We start from the raw sequence: 19,168 nt of genomic DNA on the forward strand, positions 1-19,168 counted from the left end.
CTTATCTTATTGTGTATTGTCATTGTCTGTAACTCTTCCGTCATTCAGATCCTAAAGATCTTTGTGGACAACCTCTTTGCCATCACCCTGCTCAAACAGGCGACATCCGTGCGGTGCTTGGACATGAGCGCCAGCCGCAACAAGCTGGCCGTGGTGGACGAGAACAACACGTGTCTCGTGTATGATATCACAACCAAGGACTTGTTATTCCAGGTCAGGAGTGAGGATTGTCTCCGTTTATCCCGATTTCATGACAAGTGGCAGAATAAGATCATTAAAGGAGATGTCCCCCATGTAATTCCGTCATTATAATTCTGTGGTAGGGGGGCACGGATGGTGGGTAAGCTCCTTTCTCTCAGAGGCAGGGCACTGGAAGAAGAACTGTCCCTATAAACGCCTGTCCATGGCAGCTTTTTCCAAGTGCCCTTTATAGGATATGGGCACAGGGTTTTGTGCCGTTAGATTTAATTTCCATTCCTTGTCACCTCGGTGTCAAGACTGAGAGACAGCAGTAGCCTCTATGGGCCTGATTCAGAGGCGCTCGCTATTTGCGAGCGCACGCTCTGAATCAGGGCATGGAGGAATTTATTTTTTATTCTTTTCCTGTCCACTCGCAAAGCTGTGGGTGCCCACCCACCGCTACGAGGAGACCTATTTCTATTAGAGCAGGAAGTCCACTCGGGCTTGCGAGACCTGAGACCCTTCCACAGGGTCTCCTCGCAAGCCCGAGCGGACTTCCTGCTCTAATAGAGCAGGAAGTCCACTACTGACATCACCCGTGATGTCAGTAGGGCCGCCCACAAACGGCAGGCATTCCTCCGGGAACGCCTCCATTTGTTCAGCCAACCCCCTCCCCGCCTACAAAACGGGGCGAGCTGTTGACTGACATCGACAGCCGCCCCGTTTTGTTGAGAGCCTCGGAGCGAGTGATTTCTCACTCGCTACGGGGCTTGGCCCACCATCGACCCGCTTGCAAGCGCTATGCGCTCGTGAGCGGGTCTGAATAAGGCCCCATGTCCTGGAACGTTGCTTTGTGGTGCCCTAAGCTTCTCCTTCTCCTCATACTGCTGCAGTCACTAGTGAACCTCATCTCTGTCCCCGGCCACAGCATTGCCCTGCCAGCCAGAGGCTTATAGTATAGATCCACCACAACCGGTCTGTACAGCAGTAATAGAATGTCTTTCTCTCCCACTCAGGAGCCCAATGCTAACAGCGTGGCCTGGAACACACAGTGCGAGGACATGCTGTGTTTCTCGGGAGGCGGATACCTGAACATTAAAGCCAGTAACTTCCCTGTGCACCAGCAGAAGCTCCAGGGCTTTGTAGTGGGATACAACGGCTCTAAGATATTCTGCCTGCATGTCTACTCCATGTCTTCCGTAGATGTGCCCCAGGTAATCGGACGGCTTGCTGCTGCTCAGATCATATATATATATAATGATATGGACAGTAGGCAGTGTATTTACTAAAGTGCAGACCCACACCAGGAGACTGAACTGATTAATTTGATATGTGACACTTGTATATCTGAGTGCGACTGAGAGCCGTATTCAATTAGCCCCGAACATTGTTCGGGCGCTAATTGACCCCCGCGATCGGCGAAAAACGGGGATTTTTCGCAGATTATCGCCAATGTTTTTTTCACCCTATCCTATTATGTTGGTCGAAATAATAGGATAGTTCTACCGAAAACACATAGGTCCGCGAGCTTATCGCGGCACCTATGTGTTTTCACCTTTTTTCAGCTGAAAAAACGGCGGTTATCGTGGATTATTTTTCGGGACACATCAGGTCCCGAAAAAAAAAGTACTGGCGTCAGGCTGACTTCGGGGCTAATTGGATAGCCCCGGGCGAGGTAATTAGCCGCGGTAAATTACCACAGCTAATTGTATACCCCCCTGAGTCTGACACCGTAGCACTTCGTATAAGAACAGACTGTCGCACACAGATATACAATTGCGTCACATTGCGTCTAAGACGCATTTTTGGGCAGCAAATACGCTCGCGTATGCAGACTTGCCACGGCACCTGGCGCAGTGAGAGGGGCTGTTTAGCGCAACTGCAGGAACAGTATATGAGGACACATGTATATTGTCATCACCTTTGTGTAAGAGACGTATGACCTAAATGCTAGAAGGTTATTTGTAACCTCACATTATTTACAGGACTGCAGCCAATCAGTTTACTAGGAACCAGTGACCTCACTGATACATGGATTCCTAATGAAGTGATAGGCTTCATTCTTAGAAACATTGGTTCACTATTAGTGATGTCACTTTCAGTGGTGGCTGCAGCGCGGTTCAAAATTCAAATAGTGGAGTCGCACCAACTGCCACAGATGTTTGGCAGCATATAGAGTGACAGTTGGTGCGACTCCCCTATTTGAATTTCTCGACTGTGCTGGAGCCGCCACTGGTCACTTTCATTCTGTTTTAAAGTAGCATTGAAATATAGTTACACCCTTATTAACATTGATATTGCCTGTTAATGATAACTGCTATTCACAGTAATGACAGTAGAGAGAGACCGCGATATCTGTACTGCTTAGTGCCATGTAGTAATTCAGACTTCTTACCCTGACCTGTCCCGGGTGCACCCTGCAGTCTGCTCCCATGTACCAGTACCTAGAGAGGAAGATGTTCCGAGAAGCCTATCAGATCGCCTGCCTGGGGGTCACTGACCTGGACTGGAAGGAGCTGGCCATGGAGGCGTTGGAAGGACTGGACTTTGAGACCGCTAAGAAGGTGACAAGCTGTTTCCTGTTAGACAGATCACATCATGTCAGACCAAGCAGCAACACATCCTGTTTGTGTAACCTTTATTCCCAAGTGGAGGGTCTCAGGCATGTCCTGTAATTCAGAGGGTCATCCTGTCTCGGAGCATGTAAAAGTGCTGACAGACACATTGCACTGTCCTGTATCACAGATTACACTGATGCTGTAACACATCATTACATACTCTACGTTATTAAACACCACATATTTAAACTTTAATTCTAAAAACAGACACATACTGCAAGTGTTGATGTATGATTTTATAATGACTTTATTCAAACTAAAATTCATATCTTGCTCTGATCGGTAACTGGAAGATAGTTCTACACGATTCTGCACGCAGTCTATAGATATATGATGTATGCACGCAGGCTATAGATATGATGCAGGCTATAGATAGATGATGTATGCACGCAGGCTATAGATAGATGATGTATGCACGCAGGCTATAGATAGATGATGTATGCACGCAGGCTATAGATAGATGATGTATGCACGCAGGCTATAGATAGATGATGTATACACGCAGGCTATAGATAGATAGATGATGTATGCACGCAGGCTATAGATAGATGATGTATGCACGCAGGCTATAGATAGATGATGTATGCACGCAGGCTATAGATAGATGATGTATGCACGCAGGCTATAGATAGATGATGTATGCACGCAGGCTATAGATAGATGATGTATGCACGCAGGCTATAGATAGATGATGTATGCACACAGGCTATAGATATATGATGTGTGCACGCAGGCTGTAGATATATGATGTATGCACGCAGGCTATAGATATATGATGTATGCACGCAGGCTATAGATGGATGATGTAGGCACGCAGGCTATAAATATAGGAAGTATGCACGCAGGCAGCTTTGCAATTGCGATCCTTGCAGATATGGTAATGCAGCAGATGGCATCACGTCTCCTGTGCATTACTCATCCGAGCTACGTTGTCCAACGCAGCATCGGATAATCTTCGTACCATCGGCCGGCTGCAGTGACCCATGGGGTCCTGCAGCCGACCACCGCAGTTTAGAGGAAGAGGCCAGGAAATCTCCCGTCAGCCGACGGAGATCCTGGCTTCTTTCCTCCCCCGCAACGGCGGTAACACACCTCAGTTTTCCGGAAACGGAGGGTATCGCCGCCCCCTCCCCGCCCCCAAATGGCAGCAGACTGTCAGTCACTGACAGTCTGCTGCCAGTTAACGTGCGGGCTCGCAGACGGGTCTGGCGTCTGCACAGATTCCCAAACATCGGGAATCTGCGTTCAGCAGTGCACTAGCGTGAATTGCTGAATTAGGCCCTTAGACATATGTGCATTTAAAAAAACATCAACCATTTGCGCAAATCTTGGCCTTGCGTGTGACTCAGGGTCAGGCCCTAGGAGCTGCTGTATTTTCCTTTATCTAATGTGGAGATACTCAGCGACAGGACTGAATAGAAAGAGCACATCATACTATACAGTGAGCATGCTGGGAGTTGTAGTTCACAAGCACCTTTTTATAGAAGCAGTATATACCCTGGGCAGTTCTATTAGTATTATTGTCTAATCATCTCTTTTATTGCTTGTTTCAGGCTTTTATACGAGTGCGAGATCTTCGCTACCTGGAACTAATCAACAGTATTGAGGTAATCAGCAAATACACTGAGTGACTCGTCCTGTGTTATCATTGCGTCTTTACAGGTATAAGGTTCAGTTTGACGCTTTAACGAACGCAGATGGTTCTTGAGTATTGTAGATCCCCCAAAACAAGACAGAATTGCCCGTCCGCCTGTGTGTAGCAGCGCCATGTGGTGAGGTGTTAAATGCTCGTGACCAATTTTAATGCAAGATGGCGGCTGTTTTGTTATGGGCCTGATTCAGAGGTGAACGATATTCCAGTGTTCGCGCAATTGAGTGATTATCGGTGGTCTGCTCATGAGTCACAGCCGCATTGCGCACTCGCGCTGCGAATGAATTGCGATCGCGCTCGCCGTGAGGATTCACTCGCAATTGATCGACAGGAAGAGACCGTTTTGTGGGTGGTTACAGGGAGTTCCGTCCAAAACGCAGGCGGGTCGGGGCACTTTCCTGGACGGGTACTAGCCAGCGTCTGTGATCGCGCACGCAGAGAACAAAGCTCCAGCGGCTCAGTTACCGCTCCATCCTGAGTGGCCATAGACTTACTCGGGCTGAAGATGTTTTGAGGCTCTGCCTCCAATGCTGCGTTTGTGTACGCAGGTGCGGCCAGCTGCGAGGCCTCCGGTATGCGTCTCGATACAAATTCCACCGGCTGATGCATTAGCATATTTTAGTAATTGCTAAGCGGCACAATTCGCAAATGCGTTTGTATTAGCGTACAACCCTGTATAACATGGCTACTGGGCTGCAGGAACCTCCTAGAGCTTTAAGAATTAGTGGTAAGTCCTTGTCAGTGATGATTTGCAGAACGTTATGTCCCGCATGAGGATTACACTGGGTTTTCTCTAACAATATGGCACTCAGGAGCTGGGTTACCGCCAGACAATCTAATCCGTAAAACGGTATGTAGACAGGAAGCCGCCAGTCGGAATGCCGACTGCCGGCTTCCCGACTGTCTAATCCTGGAATGGGACTAATAATAGGCGGCGAAATCCCGACGCCTATCATTATCCACCCCCCGAAATCCCAGCATACCCAACGAAGGTAAGCCGGGCGTCGGGACCTCTTAGCCGCGGGAGGGTAGGGTTAGGTTTAGGGACTCCCAGGGGGACTTAGGGTTAGGCACCCCCCGGGAGGGTTAGGCTACAGCAAGGGAGGGTTAGGGTTAGGCACCCCCGGGGGGAGGTTAGGGTTAGGCACCCCCCCGGGAGGGATAGGCTATGTAAGGGGGGGTTAGGGTTAGGCACCCACGGGGGGAGGTTAGGGTTAGGCAACCCCCTTGAAAGGTTTAGGGTGCGGGAAGGGGGGGTTAGGTTTAGGCACCCCTGGGGGGAGGTTAGGGTTAGGCACTAGGGGGAAGTTAGGGTTAGGCACCCCTAATGGAGGGTTAGGCGGGGGGGTAGGGATAGCATAATTATCTTCGCTGTTGGGATCTTCACCCATCGGGCTGCCGGCGTCAGGATTTCAACCGCCGGCCACACGTCCGGCAGTCACACATACCGATTCCCTGTACAACATCTCCTGCCTTAAGGCACCAATGAAGGCTCATACCAAGATGTGGGGCAACCCAGCTTCTATGGTGCCTCTCCAGCGAGAAGTAGCACAAGAATAAACCCTTTTTCTGCACTATATATATATATTATATATCCTTTATATGGTGCCACAAGGTGCTCCATCACCGTACGTTTATTTATAAATGCAGATTTTTTTTATTTTTTATCCACAAGAGGGACTAATAATTCAGATTAAACTGCAAAATAGTTAAACGAGAAAAAAAATCATGGCCAGTGTAGTGTATAAAGTGTCCATTTACAGAGCTCTGTGTCCTACAGGTGGTTAAAGGACGGTACACACTAGACAATGTCTAGTGTGTACCGACCTCGTTACCGATGGGACCCGCGGGGTGCCGGCATCGGCTTTCTGGCTTTCACCTGTGTCTCTCACCATGACCGCTAGCATCTAATAAGATATGACACCGCTCAGCTTTGGTTTGCACATTGGATAGAATTGTATGATATGTTTGCTATGTCTGCGTAAGAATGATAGATAATGCAATGTATTTAGTACAGGTTGCAGGAGGTAGTGAGACTCTTCTCCTTCAGCATACACCTTATCCGTTGATTTGGCCTGCAGAGGAAGTGGGTACATTGAGAGACCGTAACAGATATCACCATGGGCATGACATTGAGGTGTTGTTCCACAGTTAGAGTCCCTTTCCCCCGCCTCTGTCCCGGCCTCAGCAAGGAGTCACGTAGGCCCTTGATAGGTACCAAGACACCAATTCATCACATTTTCTGGTCTTTGGATAAAAAAAATGCAGCATGAATCCTCCAATAACTTTTTTAATTAAAATGCAAAAGCCGCGCAGCTGTCCAGCAGTCTCTGAGTCCCCAGACCACCCCTCTATTGTGTCTGCAGAACAATGTTGACTTACCCCTAAAGTCCCGAGTTCATTGTGTCTCCGGGAGACGGAGGGGGGGACAGGGGGGGACAGGGGGGGGACTGGGAGAGGACAAATTACTCTGCACATTTTTCCTTTTCCTTCCTCTGCCTGTTCGTTGGCAGGTTCAGCTCAGTGACATCATTTTGCATTATAAATGTATATTTCCTGTAATCTGACATTTGTTTTGGCTGATTTCCGGACTGCTCCTGTATTAAGCTGCGATCTGGAGGAAATACACAGCGGACCTGTTGCTATGAACTAACATTTCACCCTGGACAATATATCAAACAACTTTTTTACGGACAAACTGTCATTTTGTATAGAAAGAAAATGATTTCTCGATTTGCAGTCCATATCTGTTATTCCTAATGGTAGTGAGAGAAGGAGGCAGATTGAGTTGTTTCCCATCATTTTTAATTTTATTTTTTTGTACCATTGGAGGATTTTTGGAAACAGATTTAGAATGCAGTTCCTGTCCCTTATTATTATGCATGCTGGGAATTGTAGTACGACAACAGCTGGAGAGTAACAGAATGCTAAAAAAGTGATTTCACTACCAAAGAGTCCTTCTGTGCATTGTTATATAATGTAGCGCAGATCCCCCGGCCAGTGTAAAAGGTAATAACTGGTGTAGACAGATCTGCAGTAGATTCAGGAAGTCACTAAATCCAGTCTGGTTCCTGTCATCACCCCACTCACTCTGCACCTGGCTCACAGTGCTCCCTATACTCACCCTGCACCTGACTCACAGTGCTCCCTATACTCACCCTGCACCTGGCTCACAGAGCTCCCTATACTCACCCTGCACCTGACTCAAAGTGCTCCCTATACTCACTCTGCATCTGGCTCACAGTGCTCCTTATATTCACCTTAGGACCTGGCTCACAGTGCTCCCTATACTCACTCTGCATCTGACTCACAGTGCTCCCTATACTCACCCTGCACCTGACTCACAGTGCTCCCTATACTCACCCTGCACCTGACTCGCAGTGCTCCTTATATTCACCTTAGGACCTGGCTCACAGTGCTCCCTATACTCACCCTGCACCTGACTCACAGTGCTCCCTATACTCACCTTAGGACCTGGCTCACAGTGCTCCCTATACTCACTCTGCATCTGACTCACAGTGCTCCCTATACTCACTCTGCGTCTGACTCACAGTGCTCCCTATACTCACCCTGCACCTGACTCACAGTGCTCCCTATACTCACTCTGCATCTGACTCACAGTGCTCCCTATACTTACCCTGCACCTGACTCACAGTGCTCCCTATACTCACCCTGCACCTGACTCACAGTGCTCCCTATACTCACCCTGCACCTGACTCACAGTGCTCCCTATACTCACCCTGCACCTGACTCACAGTGCTCCCTATACTCACCCTGCACCTGACTCACAGTGCTCCCTATACTCACCCTGCACCTGACTCACAGTGCTCCCTATACTCACCCTGCACCTGACTCACAGTGCTCCCTATACTCACCCTGCACCTGACTCACAGTGCTCCCTATACTCACTCTGCATCTGACTCACAGTGCTCCCTATACTTACCCTGCACCTGACTCACAGTGCTCCCTATACTCACCCTGCACCTGACTCACAGTGCTCCCTATACTCACCCTGCACCTGACTCACAGTGCTCCCTATACTCACCCTGCACCTGACTCACAGTGCTCCCTATACTCACCCTGCACCTGACTCACAGTGCTCCCTATACTCACCCTGCACCTGACTCACAGTGCTCCCTATACTCACCCTGCACCTGACTCACAGTGCTCCCTATACTCACCCTGCACCTGACTCACAGTGCTCCCTATACTCACCCTGCACCTGACTCACAGTGCTCCCTATACTCACCCTGCACCTGACTCACAGTGCTCCCTATACTCACCCTGCACCTGACTCACAGTGCTCCCTATACTCACCCCGCACCTAACTCACAGTGCTCCCTATACTCACCTTAGGACCTGACTCACAGTGCTCCCTATACTCACCCTGCACCTGACTCACAGTGCTCCCTGTACTCATCCTGCACCTGACTCACAGTGCTCCCTGTACTCACTCTGCATCTGACTCACAGTGCTCCCTATACTCACCCTGCACCTGACTCACAGTGCTCCCTATACTCACCCTGCACCTGACTCACAGTGCTCCCTATACTCACCCTGCACCTGACTCACAGTGCTCCCTATACTCACTCTGCATCTGACTCACAGTGCTCCCTATACTCACTCTGCATCTGACTCACAGTGCTCCCTATACTCATCCTGCACCTGACTCACAGTGCTCCCTATACTCACCCTGCACCTGACTCACAGTGCTCCTTATACTCACCTCAGGACCTGACTCACAGTGCTCCCTATACTCACCTTAGGACCTGAGACTCACAGTGCTCCCTATACTCACCCTGAACCTGACTCACAGTGCTCCCTATACTCACCTTAGGACCTGAGACTCACAGTGCTCCCTATACTCACCCTGAACCTGACTCACAGTGCTCCCTATACTCACCTTAGGACCTGAGACTCACAGTGCTGCCTATACTCACCCTGCACCTGACTCACAGTGATCCCTATACTCATCCTGCACCTGACTCACAGTGCTCCCTATACTCACCCTGCACCTGACTCACAGTGCTCCCTATACTCACCCTGCACCTGACTCACAGTGCTCCCTATACTCATCCTGCACCTGACTCACAGTGCTCCCTATACTCACCTTAGGACCTGGCTCACAGTGCTCCCTATACTCACCCTGCACCTGACTCACAGTGCTCCCTATACTCATCCTGCACCTGACTCACAGTGCTCCCTATACTCATCCTGCACCTGACTCACAGTGCTCCCTATACTCACTCTGCATCTGACTCACAGTGCTCCCTATACTCACCCTGCACCTGACTCACAGTGCTCCCTATACTCACCATGCACCTGACTCACAGTGCTCCCTATACTCACCCTGCACCTGACTCACAGTGCTCCCTATACTCATCCTGCACCTGACTCACAGTGCTCCCTATACTCACCCTGCACCTGACTCACAGTGCTCCCTATACTCACCCTGCACCTGACTCACAGTGCTCCCTATACTCACTCTGCATCTGACTCACAGTGCTCCCTATACTCACTCTGCATCTGACTCACAGTGCTCCCTATACTCACTCTGCATCTGACTCACAGTGCTCCCTATACTCACCGTGCACCTGACTCACAGTGCTCCCTATACTCACCGTGCACCTGACTCACAGTGCTCCCTATACTCACCCTGCACCTGACTCACAGTGCTCCCTATACTCACCCTGCACCTGACTCACAGTGCTCCCTATACTCACCATGCACCTGACTCACAGTGCTCCCTATACTCACCCTGCACCTGACTCACAGTGCTCCCTATACTCACCCTGCACCTGACTCACAGTGCTCCCTATACTCACCCTGCACCTGACTCACAGTGCTCCCTATACTCACCCTGCACCTGACTCACAGTGCTCCCTATACTCATCCTGCACCTGACTCACAGTGCTCCCTATACTCATCCTGCACCTGACTCACAGTGCTCCCTGTACTCACTCTGCATCCAACTCACAGTGCTCCCTATACTCACCCTGCACCTGACTCACAGTGCTCCCTGTACTCATCCTGCACCTGACTCACAGTGCTCCCTGTACTCATACTGCACCTGACTCACAGTGCTCCTTATACTCACCTCAGGACCTGACTCACAGTGCTCCCTATACTCACCTTAGGACCTGACTCACAGTGCTCCCTATACTCACCTCAGGACCTGACTCACAGTGCTCCCTATACTCACCTTAGGTGCAGGGTAAGTATAAGGAGCACTGTGAGCTAAGTCCTGACTCACAGTGCTCCCTATACTCACCCTGCACCTGACTCACAGTGCTCCCTATACTCACCCTGCACCTGACTCACAGTGCTCCCTATACTCATCCTGCACCTGACTCACAGTGCACCTTATACTCACCTTAGGACCTGGCTCACAGTGCTCCCTATACTCACTCTGCATCTGACTCACAGTGCTCCCTATACTCATCCTGCACCTGACTCACAATGCTCCCTATACTCACCCTGCACCTGACTCACAGTGCTCCTTATACTCACCTCAGGACCTGACTCACAGTGCTCCCTATACTCACCTTAGGACCTGAGACTCACAGTGCTCCCTATACTCACCCTGAACCTGACTCACAGTGCTCCCTATACTCACCCTGCACCTGACTCACAGTGCTCCCTATACTCATCCTGCACCTGACTCACAGTGCTCCCTATACTCACTCTGCATCTGACTCACAGTGCTCCCTATACTCACCCCGCACCTAACTCACAGTGCGCCCTATACTCACCTTAGGACCTGACTCACAGTGCTCCCTATACTCACCCTGCACCTGACTCACAGTGCTCCCTATACTCATCCTGCACCTGACTCACAGTGCTCCCTATACTCACCCTGCACCTGACTCACAGTGCTCCCTATACTCACCCTGCACCTGACTCACAGTGCTCCCTATACTCACCCTGCACCTGGTCTCAGTGCTCCCTATACTCACCTTAGGACCTGGCTCACAGTGCTCCTTATACTCACCCTGCACCTGACTCACAGTGCTCCTTATACTCACCCTGCACCTGACTCACAGTGCTCCCTATACTCATCCTGCACCTGACTCACAGTGCTCCTTATACTCACCTCAGGACCTGACTCACAGTGCTCCCTATACTCACCTTAGGACCTGACTCACAGTGCTCCCTATACTCACCTCAGGACCTGACTCACAGTGCTCCCTATACTCACCTTAGGTGCAGGGTAAGTATAAGGAGCACTGTGAGCTAATTCCTGACTCACAGTGCTCCCTATACTCACTCTGCACCTGACTCACAGTGCTCCCTATACTCACTCTGCACCTGACTCACAGTGCTCCCTATATTCACCCTGCACCTGACTCACAGTGCTCCCTATACTCACCTTAGGACCTGGCTCACAGTGCTCCCTATACTCACCCTGCACCTGACTCAGTGCTACCTATACTCACCATACACCTGACTCACAGTGCTCCCTATACTTGCCTTAGGACCTGAAACAGATTGTGACGCACTTACATAGAATGAAGCTCAGGGCCTGATTCAGACCCGCTCGCGAGCGCTATTCGCTCGCAAGCGGGTCGATGGTGGCCCGGTGCGCATGCGCGAGACCCGGATAGCAACGGGTAAGCCTTCGCTCCGGGTCTCGCTACAAAGGGGGCGTGCTGTCGATGTTGAGTGACAGCATGCCCCCTTTGGTGGGCGGGCCGGGGGCATGTCTTCCCAGACGGAGGCGTTCCCATGGGAACGCCTACCGTCTGATGTCAGTGGGAGTGCTTTTTGCGATGATCTTGACCATCGCGACCACCATCATGGACGCTCGCATAAGCTGTGGGTGGCAACCCACAGCTATGCGAGCGTCCAAGAGGCCGCACCATTATAAAAAAAAAAACGCCCTGATTCAGAGCGGGCGCTCGTTCAGAGCGTCCGGCTCTGATTCAGGCCCTCAGTCCCCAAATGTACTCTTAGAATGGTTTGCAGACACTAGATGAGGGTGAGAAATGACCTGTGCACCCCTCACATCCTATAGCTTATATAAAGCATTGCAAGTTGGGGAACTAACTTCTCTGTGTCTGCAGGTGTTTTTTCCAAATGAGTCTTCTTGTAGTATTTATTAAGAGTACAGAGAGCCCAAGTCTGTTGGTGTAAATAGCAGGATTAATAGATGTCCACATAAACTTCTATATTTATCTTTTATATTATGGGGGACAGTGGAGCCCTCGGGCATAGGTACTCAGCACTGGAGTCTGGTCACTTTAAGGGGTGGAGGTAGAGTTTTGCGGATGTTTCTTGTGCGTTTTTGCAATGAACATGTAGGTAAATACGGGCGATCCAGATCTGTACACAACTCGGATACATCGCCACTTACGGCTGAAGTGGTGCAACTGGGAGGTACCGGTGATGGGACAGTCACAATATTCCACGTTTTGTCTGGGCACATCACAAGCTGCTTTGGGTATGAAGTGCAGAATTAGTACATTACGTCCTCATAGTTACTGTACAGGTCCCTACAGATTGCGAGGGATAAATCCTGCAGTTACTGTTTTTGCATTGGGAGAATTTCGTTATTCTTTGAATAGCAGCATAAAAATTCATATCTCTTTTCTCCTGTCTCTTTCAGGAGCGGAAAAAGCGCGGAGATGCCAACGACGATTTGTTCCTGGCGGACGTCTATACGTACCAGGGAAAGTTCCACGAAGCAGCCAAACTGTACAAAAAGGGCGGACAGGAGAACCGAGCTCTGGATATGTACACCGACCTGCGCATGTTTGAGTATGCCAAGGTAGTATCTATAGATACTGTAGCTGTCCATAGAGGGTCCACACTGCTGGCCTCATAATAAGACCTCTCTCCATCATGCCAGGTACACATTTAGACGACGGATCGGTCAGGAGACCGATCCGTCGCTAGGGCGACCGATTAGTAAGCTATACACACTTACCAATCGGCCGTTCAATATGTCTGAGCTGACATCGCAACTGGACGGGCATTTAAATTTTCCCTTCCAGTTGAGATGTTGGTGCCGGCGTTCCCTGCCGCCAGTGTACGGGCGGTCTGCAAGTTGCGGGATGCACTCACGATATATTGTTTGTTGATAGAACTAGTGATATATCGCCAAGTGTGTACCCAGCATAAGCTGCGCTAACGCACTGCAAGTCAGGAAGCCTTAGATTCATGGACAAGGCCGGTCACTCTGTGTTATAGCAGATGTTTATCCTGTCTCACTAGACAAGTAGTTGGGACCTGAACCATGGACAAGAATCATGGTCAAGGCCAGTCGCTCTGTGCTATAGAAGGTGTTTATCCTGTCTCGGTGCCATGGTAAAATGAGTCTACTATGGGGTGTAGTATGCGGCCGGCAGATCAAATCCTGACAGCGGAAATCCGGCAGGGGTGAAGATCCCGATCGCTAATAAGGTAAGTATAACTAACCCTATTCTCCTCCCTAACCCTCCCTTAGGGGTGCCTAACCCTAACCTCCCCCCCTAGTGCCTAACCCTAACCCCCCGTCCCCGACGCCTAAACCTGTCTCCCGGGCGGGTGCCTAACCCCCTGTTCCCCTAGCCTAAACCTAACCCTAGTCCTAAGTCCCCCCAGGAGCCCTAAAACCTAACAATTCCCCCCCCTGCTGCTGTCGACGCCCGGCTCACCTTCGTTCGGTATGCCGGGCGTTGGGCTCCCGGCGTAGGTCTAATGACAAGCATCGGGTTTTTAGACGCCTGTCATTTGTACCTTGCCGGGATTTGACAGTCGGGAAGCCGGCGGTCGGCATAAAGACCATCGGCTTCCTGACTACATCCGGTTGGGCCAGGTTTTGGTTTGTAAATATGGACAGACGGGGTGGAACACGCACTTGTTTCTGTTGGTAAACACACAATGGAAATATGTATTCTATAAAATAACAATCTTGCTGGTCAGTGCATCTATTAATTCGAGTGTAACGTCTGGTCAGCATTCCGGAAGAACGCTCATGTGACCCGAGACCCCCATTTTTGCCCCACTACCCATTTCCCTAGCACTATGGTGCTGTCCATCTGTTTTTACTGTTCTGTCGACAACAGCTTAAGTCAAAGTGAACGTTGTAACCCCTGTCTGGGAGATTACAGCACCTGTTGGGGGGGAATAATGCTGGAACATCAGGGGTCCAGCAAATGGCACCTCCAGGGTTCTGCTATTTGGGGAGGGGGGTAGATTTATTGGCAGAATTCCCATTTAGTCTCAAAGAAACTCTTTCAGCGAGCTAGTTCCTTGTGTGCGGTGAGTCTAAGCGTCTTTTACCTTCACTGACAGATGTGTATATTCCATCATACAACACGTTCAAAATGAGTCACGTGACACAAGTGGGAGGAGCCTCTTTTTTTTTTTTTTTTTCAGTACCAGAGTCCTAGGCCTGAGCTAACCATGGTGTTGAACTTTTGTGAGAATACACCTGAAAATGACAGCCTGTGCCTTAGGGGTTTATGTATCAAGCAGCGAAAAGCATTGAGCAGTGGACCAGTGGAGAAGTTGCCCATAGCAACCAATTAGTTCCTACCTTTTATTTTATAGACTCTACTCGATAAATGCTACTTCACAGCTGATTGGTTGCTATGGGCAACTTCTCCACTGGTCCCCATCTCCATGCTTTTCACTGCTTGATACAAAAACCCCTAAGTGAGAGAGTTAATCTATACGTGTGTGTATATGTGTGTATATAATGTTGTGTAATGAGGGTCATCTCTTCTTCAGGATTTCTTGGCAACTGGGGACCCAAAAGAGACCAAGAATCTAATCACCAAACAGGCAGACTGGGCCCGAAATATCCGGGAGCCGAAGGCAGCGGCTGAGATGTACCTGTCGGCAGGAGAGCACATGAAGGCCATTGAGCTGAGTGGGGACCACGGCTGGGTTGAGATGTGAGTGTTCCTTATTACTACAGGAAATCTGTGGCTTTTCCGTTACTGAATTATAGTGTCCAAGGATGCTGGTATTTGTAGTTCAACAGCTAAGTGCCACAGGTTACATAGCTCTGATTTAGTACAATGCACTCCCAGGGATGTCACCGGTCCTCAAAAGTTATTATAATAATAAAAATAATTCATATTTATAAAGCGTAAGTATGTTCATCTGACCTGATCTAGACGCAGCTTGCACTTTAATACATATTTGCGTAACATTTGGTACCAGTGGCAGAGTACAGGTTAACCTCGTGCCTCCAGTAATGGTCATAAATGTTATAGGACCCATATGGCTGATTTATGTAGCATAACGTAATGGAGGATTTGAAGTGACGGACCCCTAGGGGCTGACAGGCTGAGCTAACCTGCCAAAATAATGGTCCCTCTGCTAGGCTGCGGAGTGTGGCAGGATACACCGCTGACAGGAACACCTGCTTACCGGGTACACGGGCAGCACCGTAAATCACCAAGGCCCATAAAAGTCCTTCAGCTGGCTTTGATTTCCGGCCTTTCTGCCCAGCCAGCCCCATCCAACAATCGCAGGGAAGAATGTCGTGCAGAGGTTAGGGGGGGGGGGAGGTGTTATGTACAGAAAAACAAGCGGCTTTACCAAGTGCACGAGAAGTAACCCACATCCCCCAGCTGACGTGTTGTGGTTATGTTTAGTCTTTTGTTTTGTTAGCTGCGTACCTGAAAAGTGATTACAAATAAGGCAGAGGAGGAAGCGTGCTATTTGCAGCATCACAATACCAGGGACACTGTTTCCTCTCTTAGCTCCTCACAGCTCATCTTTTCCAGCAGACGATAAATTGGGGATTATGCAGTTTGTGTCTCCTTTTATAAGGCGCCTGGGTTCTACTAATCTTTCCGTTTGGTGTCCTTGCATCTAGTTCCTCATTCAGAGTCTCTCGCAAGATGCGTTCGCTCGCTTGCAAAAAGGGTCCGGGTATGCAAATCAAGCGGTCGCTATTTCGCTATTTGCGCTGTAAGGATGCCCTCTATGTCTTAGTGAGCGGCGGCAGTTAGCGTACGCTGGACTATAAAACCTCCCACCTGTCACTCGCAGCACACGTCATTTCCGGGAAGTGTCTGATTAATCTGGAACATCGAGAGCCATCGGAGCTGCTCGCAGCGCTTGGGGTTGACCTAACCTACCCCAAGCACTGCGAGCAGTTCAGGCTAAAAAACAACCAAGTCACGTGTGCAATGACGCTACTTTGCTAATTATGCACACCCATTAAACGCCGTTCTGACGGTCAGACACGCCTGCGTTCGCACATCCACACCCCCGTTCACAAGCACCTTCCCCTGTTACCACCCACAAATCGCAATCTGTCACTCAAAGCAGCGACCTGAAAGTGGCTTGCAAGCTAGCAAAATCAGATCGCAACGAATGACTTGCGCACAGCAAATTATACGCATGCACAGATGTGCGATTATCGCTCCCAGCGAGAGACTCTGAATGATGTCCCTAGTTCCTTATGTTTTTTGTTTTTTAATCATTGCTACATGAATGACCTGAAGTAACGCCAGGGATTGGCGCCATTCTAGTGGATTTTTCAGTTATAATCTAAAATTGAAATCTAAAATACTGAACTTGAAATGATGCATTGAGCGATCTTTAGCAAACCGCCCATGTGTCACAGGCTTCGTACTCCTCTTAAGCCCCGTACACACTGGACGATGTGTGTACGGAGCGACTTCGTCCGCAACGGACCCGGCGGAGGAGCCGGCATCGGCAAGTGCATACACACTTGCCGATGCCGGCAACAACGAACGACGACTGGGGAGAGCGGGGCAATGCTGCATTCGGCAACATGGCATCGTTAATGATATCCCCAGATTTCAGCTGCATGTACAGACGACTGGGGATATCATTAAGGACCCGCGGGAACGATGCCTGTTCCCGCGGGTCCTTAATGATATCCCCAGAGGAACGCGCATCGTTCCTCGTTAAGTTCATACACACTGGATGATTTGAACGATATTTCGTTCAACGATATCGTTGTCATTCATAAAAATCGTCCAGTGTGTACGGGGCTTTAAAGTATTTACACGTGATTCTGAGCCCCATTCCTCACTTGCAGCTGCGTGGGTGTTACTGGGTGGTAACGTGGCATTCGCAGGTAGAATAAATTTGCCCGTGGGTTCGTGCACGGAGTTGGGACCTATTCTAAGCTGTGTGCAACATCTTTCCGATTACAATTGGATCTCCTGCGACAAGGATGGGGCTTGCGCAAATCCTGATGATAGTGATTATGGCTGGTAGCGCAAGCGGACGGCTTGGGTGGTGCAGTCGCATAGAAGCGTCCGACTGAGAATATTGGCAGATGTTCATATTGGACTTGAGATCGCAAAAGCATGCGGAATGGCGACCACATTACATGAGACTTAGAATCAGGCCCTTAATCGGTTACCAGGACAGTTTATGGTTCCAGTTGCCTCTCTTAAGCAGGCCATACATCAGACCAACTTTGACCAACCATCCAACTAGTTGGTTGGCTGGTTGGAATGAAAACCTGGTAACGCATGGGAGTAAATGATAATTAGCAATTTGCTCCCAAATGTCGGAAAACAGAAGAAAGTGGTCGTTCAGATGTTTGATTTAAACCAGTGGTTCTCAAACTCGGTCCTCAGGACCCCACACAGGTCATGTTTTCTAGGTCACCCAGCAGGTGCACAGGTGTATTCATTACTCCCTGACACATTTTAAAAGATCCCTTGTGATTCTGTGAGGAGACCTTGAAAACATGCACTGTTTGGGGTCCTGAGGACCGAGTTTGAGAACCTGTGATTTAAACAATCTGTTTAAATAACAGTTTTTGCCCATTTTCCGGGGTTTGTGAGCAAATGGTTGATTATCATTTGCTCCCATACATTACCAGATTTTCATTCCAACCAACCAACTAGATGGATGTAAGTTGGTCTAGTGCACAGGTTCTCAAACTTGGTCCTCAGGACCCCAAACGGTGCATGTTTTCCATGTCTCCACACTGAATCAAGTGAAATAATTAGCTCCACCTGTGGACCTTTTAAAATGTGCCAGTGAGTAATGACTACACCTGTGCACCTGCTGGGTGACCTGGAAAACGTGACCTGTGTGGGGTCCTGAGGACCGAGTTTGAGAACCACTGGTCTAGTGTATGGCCAGCTTTAGGATAACGATGCATGCTGCCTTTTTGCCAGCTTTTTAGGCGTTTAAGATAAATTGGCTGCAATAAGCAGCAGGTGTGGGGTGCTAGAAGGGGTGTGGATCGCTAGGTCTACAATAAAAAGGTAGACAATACAAGTTATCCTGCGCATCCACTACACGACATAGAAACCACAGCACGATTACGACATTGTAATCGTGCTGTGGTTTCTATGTCTGTGATGAGCCTGCACTGAGCGAGCAGTCGTTCAGTGCAGGTTCATCGATCACCTGGTAACATGCTGAACCTGACCAGCTTGTTTGCCCGATGATAGATGTCCAATACGACCAGTGTGCACGCGCATCGCTGGTCGTATTAGACAGTAACGATTTGCCGGCGATTAGCAAGCAATTGAGCAATAACGACGGTTGTTATTGATCAATCGCTAGGTTTAATTGCCTAGTGGATGGGCAGCATTAGACAGGCAATAGGTCGACAGGTACAGAAGGTCGACAGGGTCATTAGGTTGACACACAAATGATCTACACATGTGTTTTTTTTTTTTTTTTTTCTAGCCCTAATCTTCACCCTAACCCTCTCCTTGGTGCCTAACCCTAACCATCGGGTCTGACCCTAACCGTCCCTTTTAGTGCCTAACCCTAACCG

At 49.4% G+C, this 19,168-nt stretch overlaps 1 protein-coding gene across 1 annotated transcript in view; it reads left to right on the forward strand.

The window, feature by feature from the left end:
- IFT122 (intraflagellar transport 122) overlaps nucleotides 1–19,168 on the forward strand; it is a 91,803-nt gene that overhangs the window by 31,233 nt on the left and 41,402 nt on the right. The window contains exons 13-18 of the mRNA XM_088450236.1: nucleotides 49–213; nucleotides 1,197–1,394; nucleotides 2,604–2,744; nucleotides 4,352–4,405; nucleotides 13,055–13,216; nucleotides 15,163–15,329. Of these exons, the coding sequence (XP_088306362.1) occupies nucleotides 49–213; nucleotides 1,197–1,394; nucleotides 2,604–2,744; nucleotides 4,352–4,405; nucleotides 13,055–13,216; nucleotides 15,163–15,329 (887 nt within the window). The remainder of the gene's footprint in view (nucleotides 1–48; nucleotides 214–1,196; nucleotides 1,395–2,603; nucleotides 2,745–4,351; nucleotides 4,406–13,054; nucleotides 13,217–15,162; nucleotides 15,330–19,168) is intronic.

The sequence above is a fragment of the Taudactylus pleione genome, unplaced genomic scaffold (genome assembly GCF_031769625.1).
Source record: "Taudactylus pleione unplaced genomic scaffold, aTauple2 ptg000512l, whole genome shotgun sequence".
NCBI classification, from domain to species: domain Eukaryota; kingdom Metazoa; phylum Chordata; class Amphibia; order Anura; family Myobatrachidae; genus Taudactylus; species Taudactylus pleione.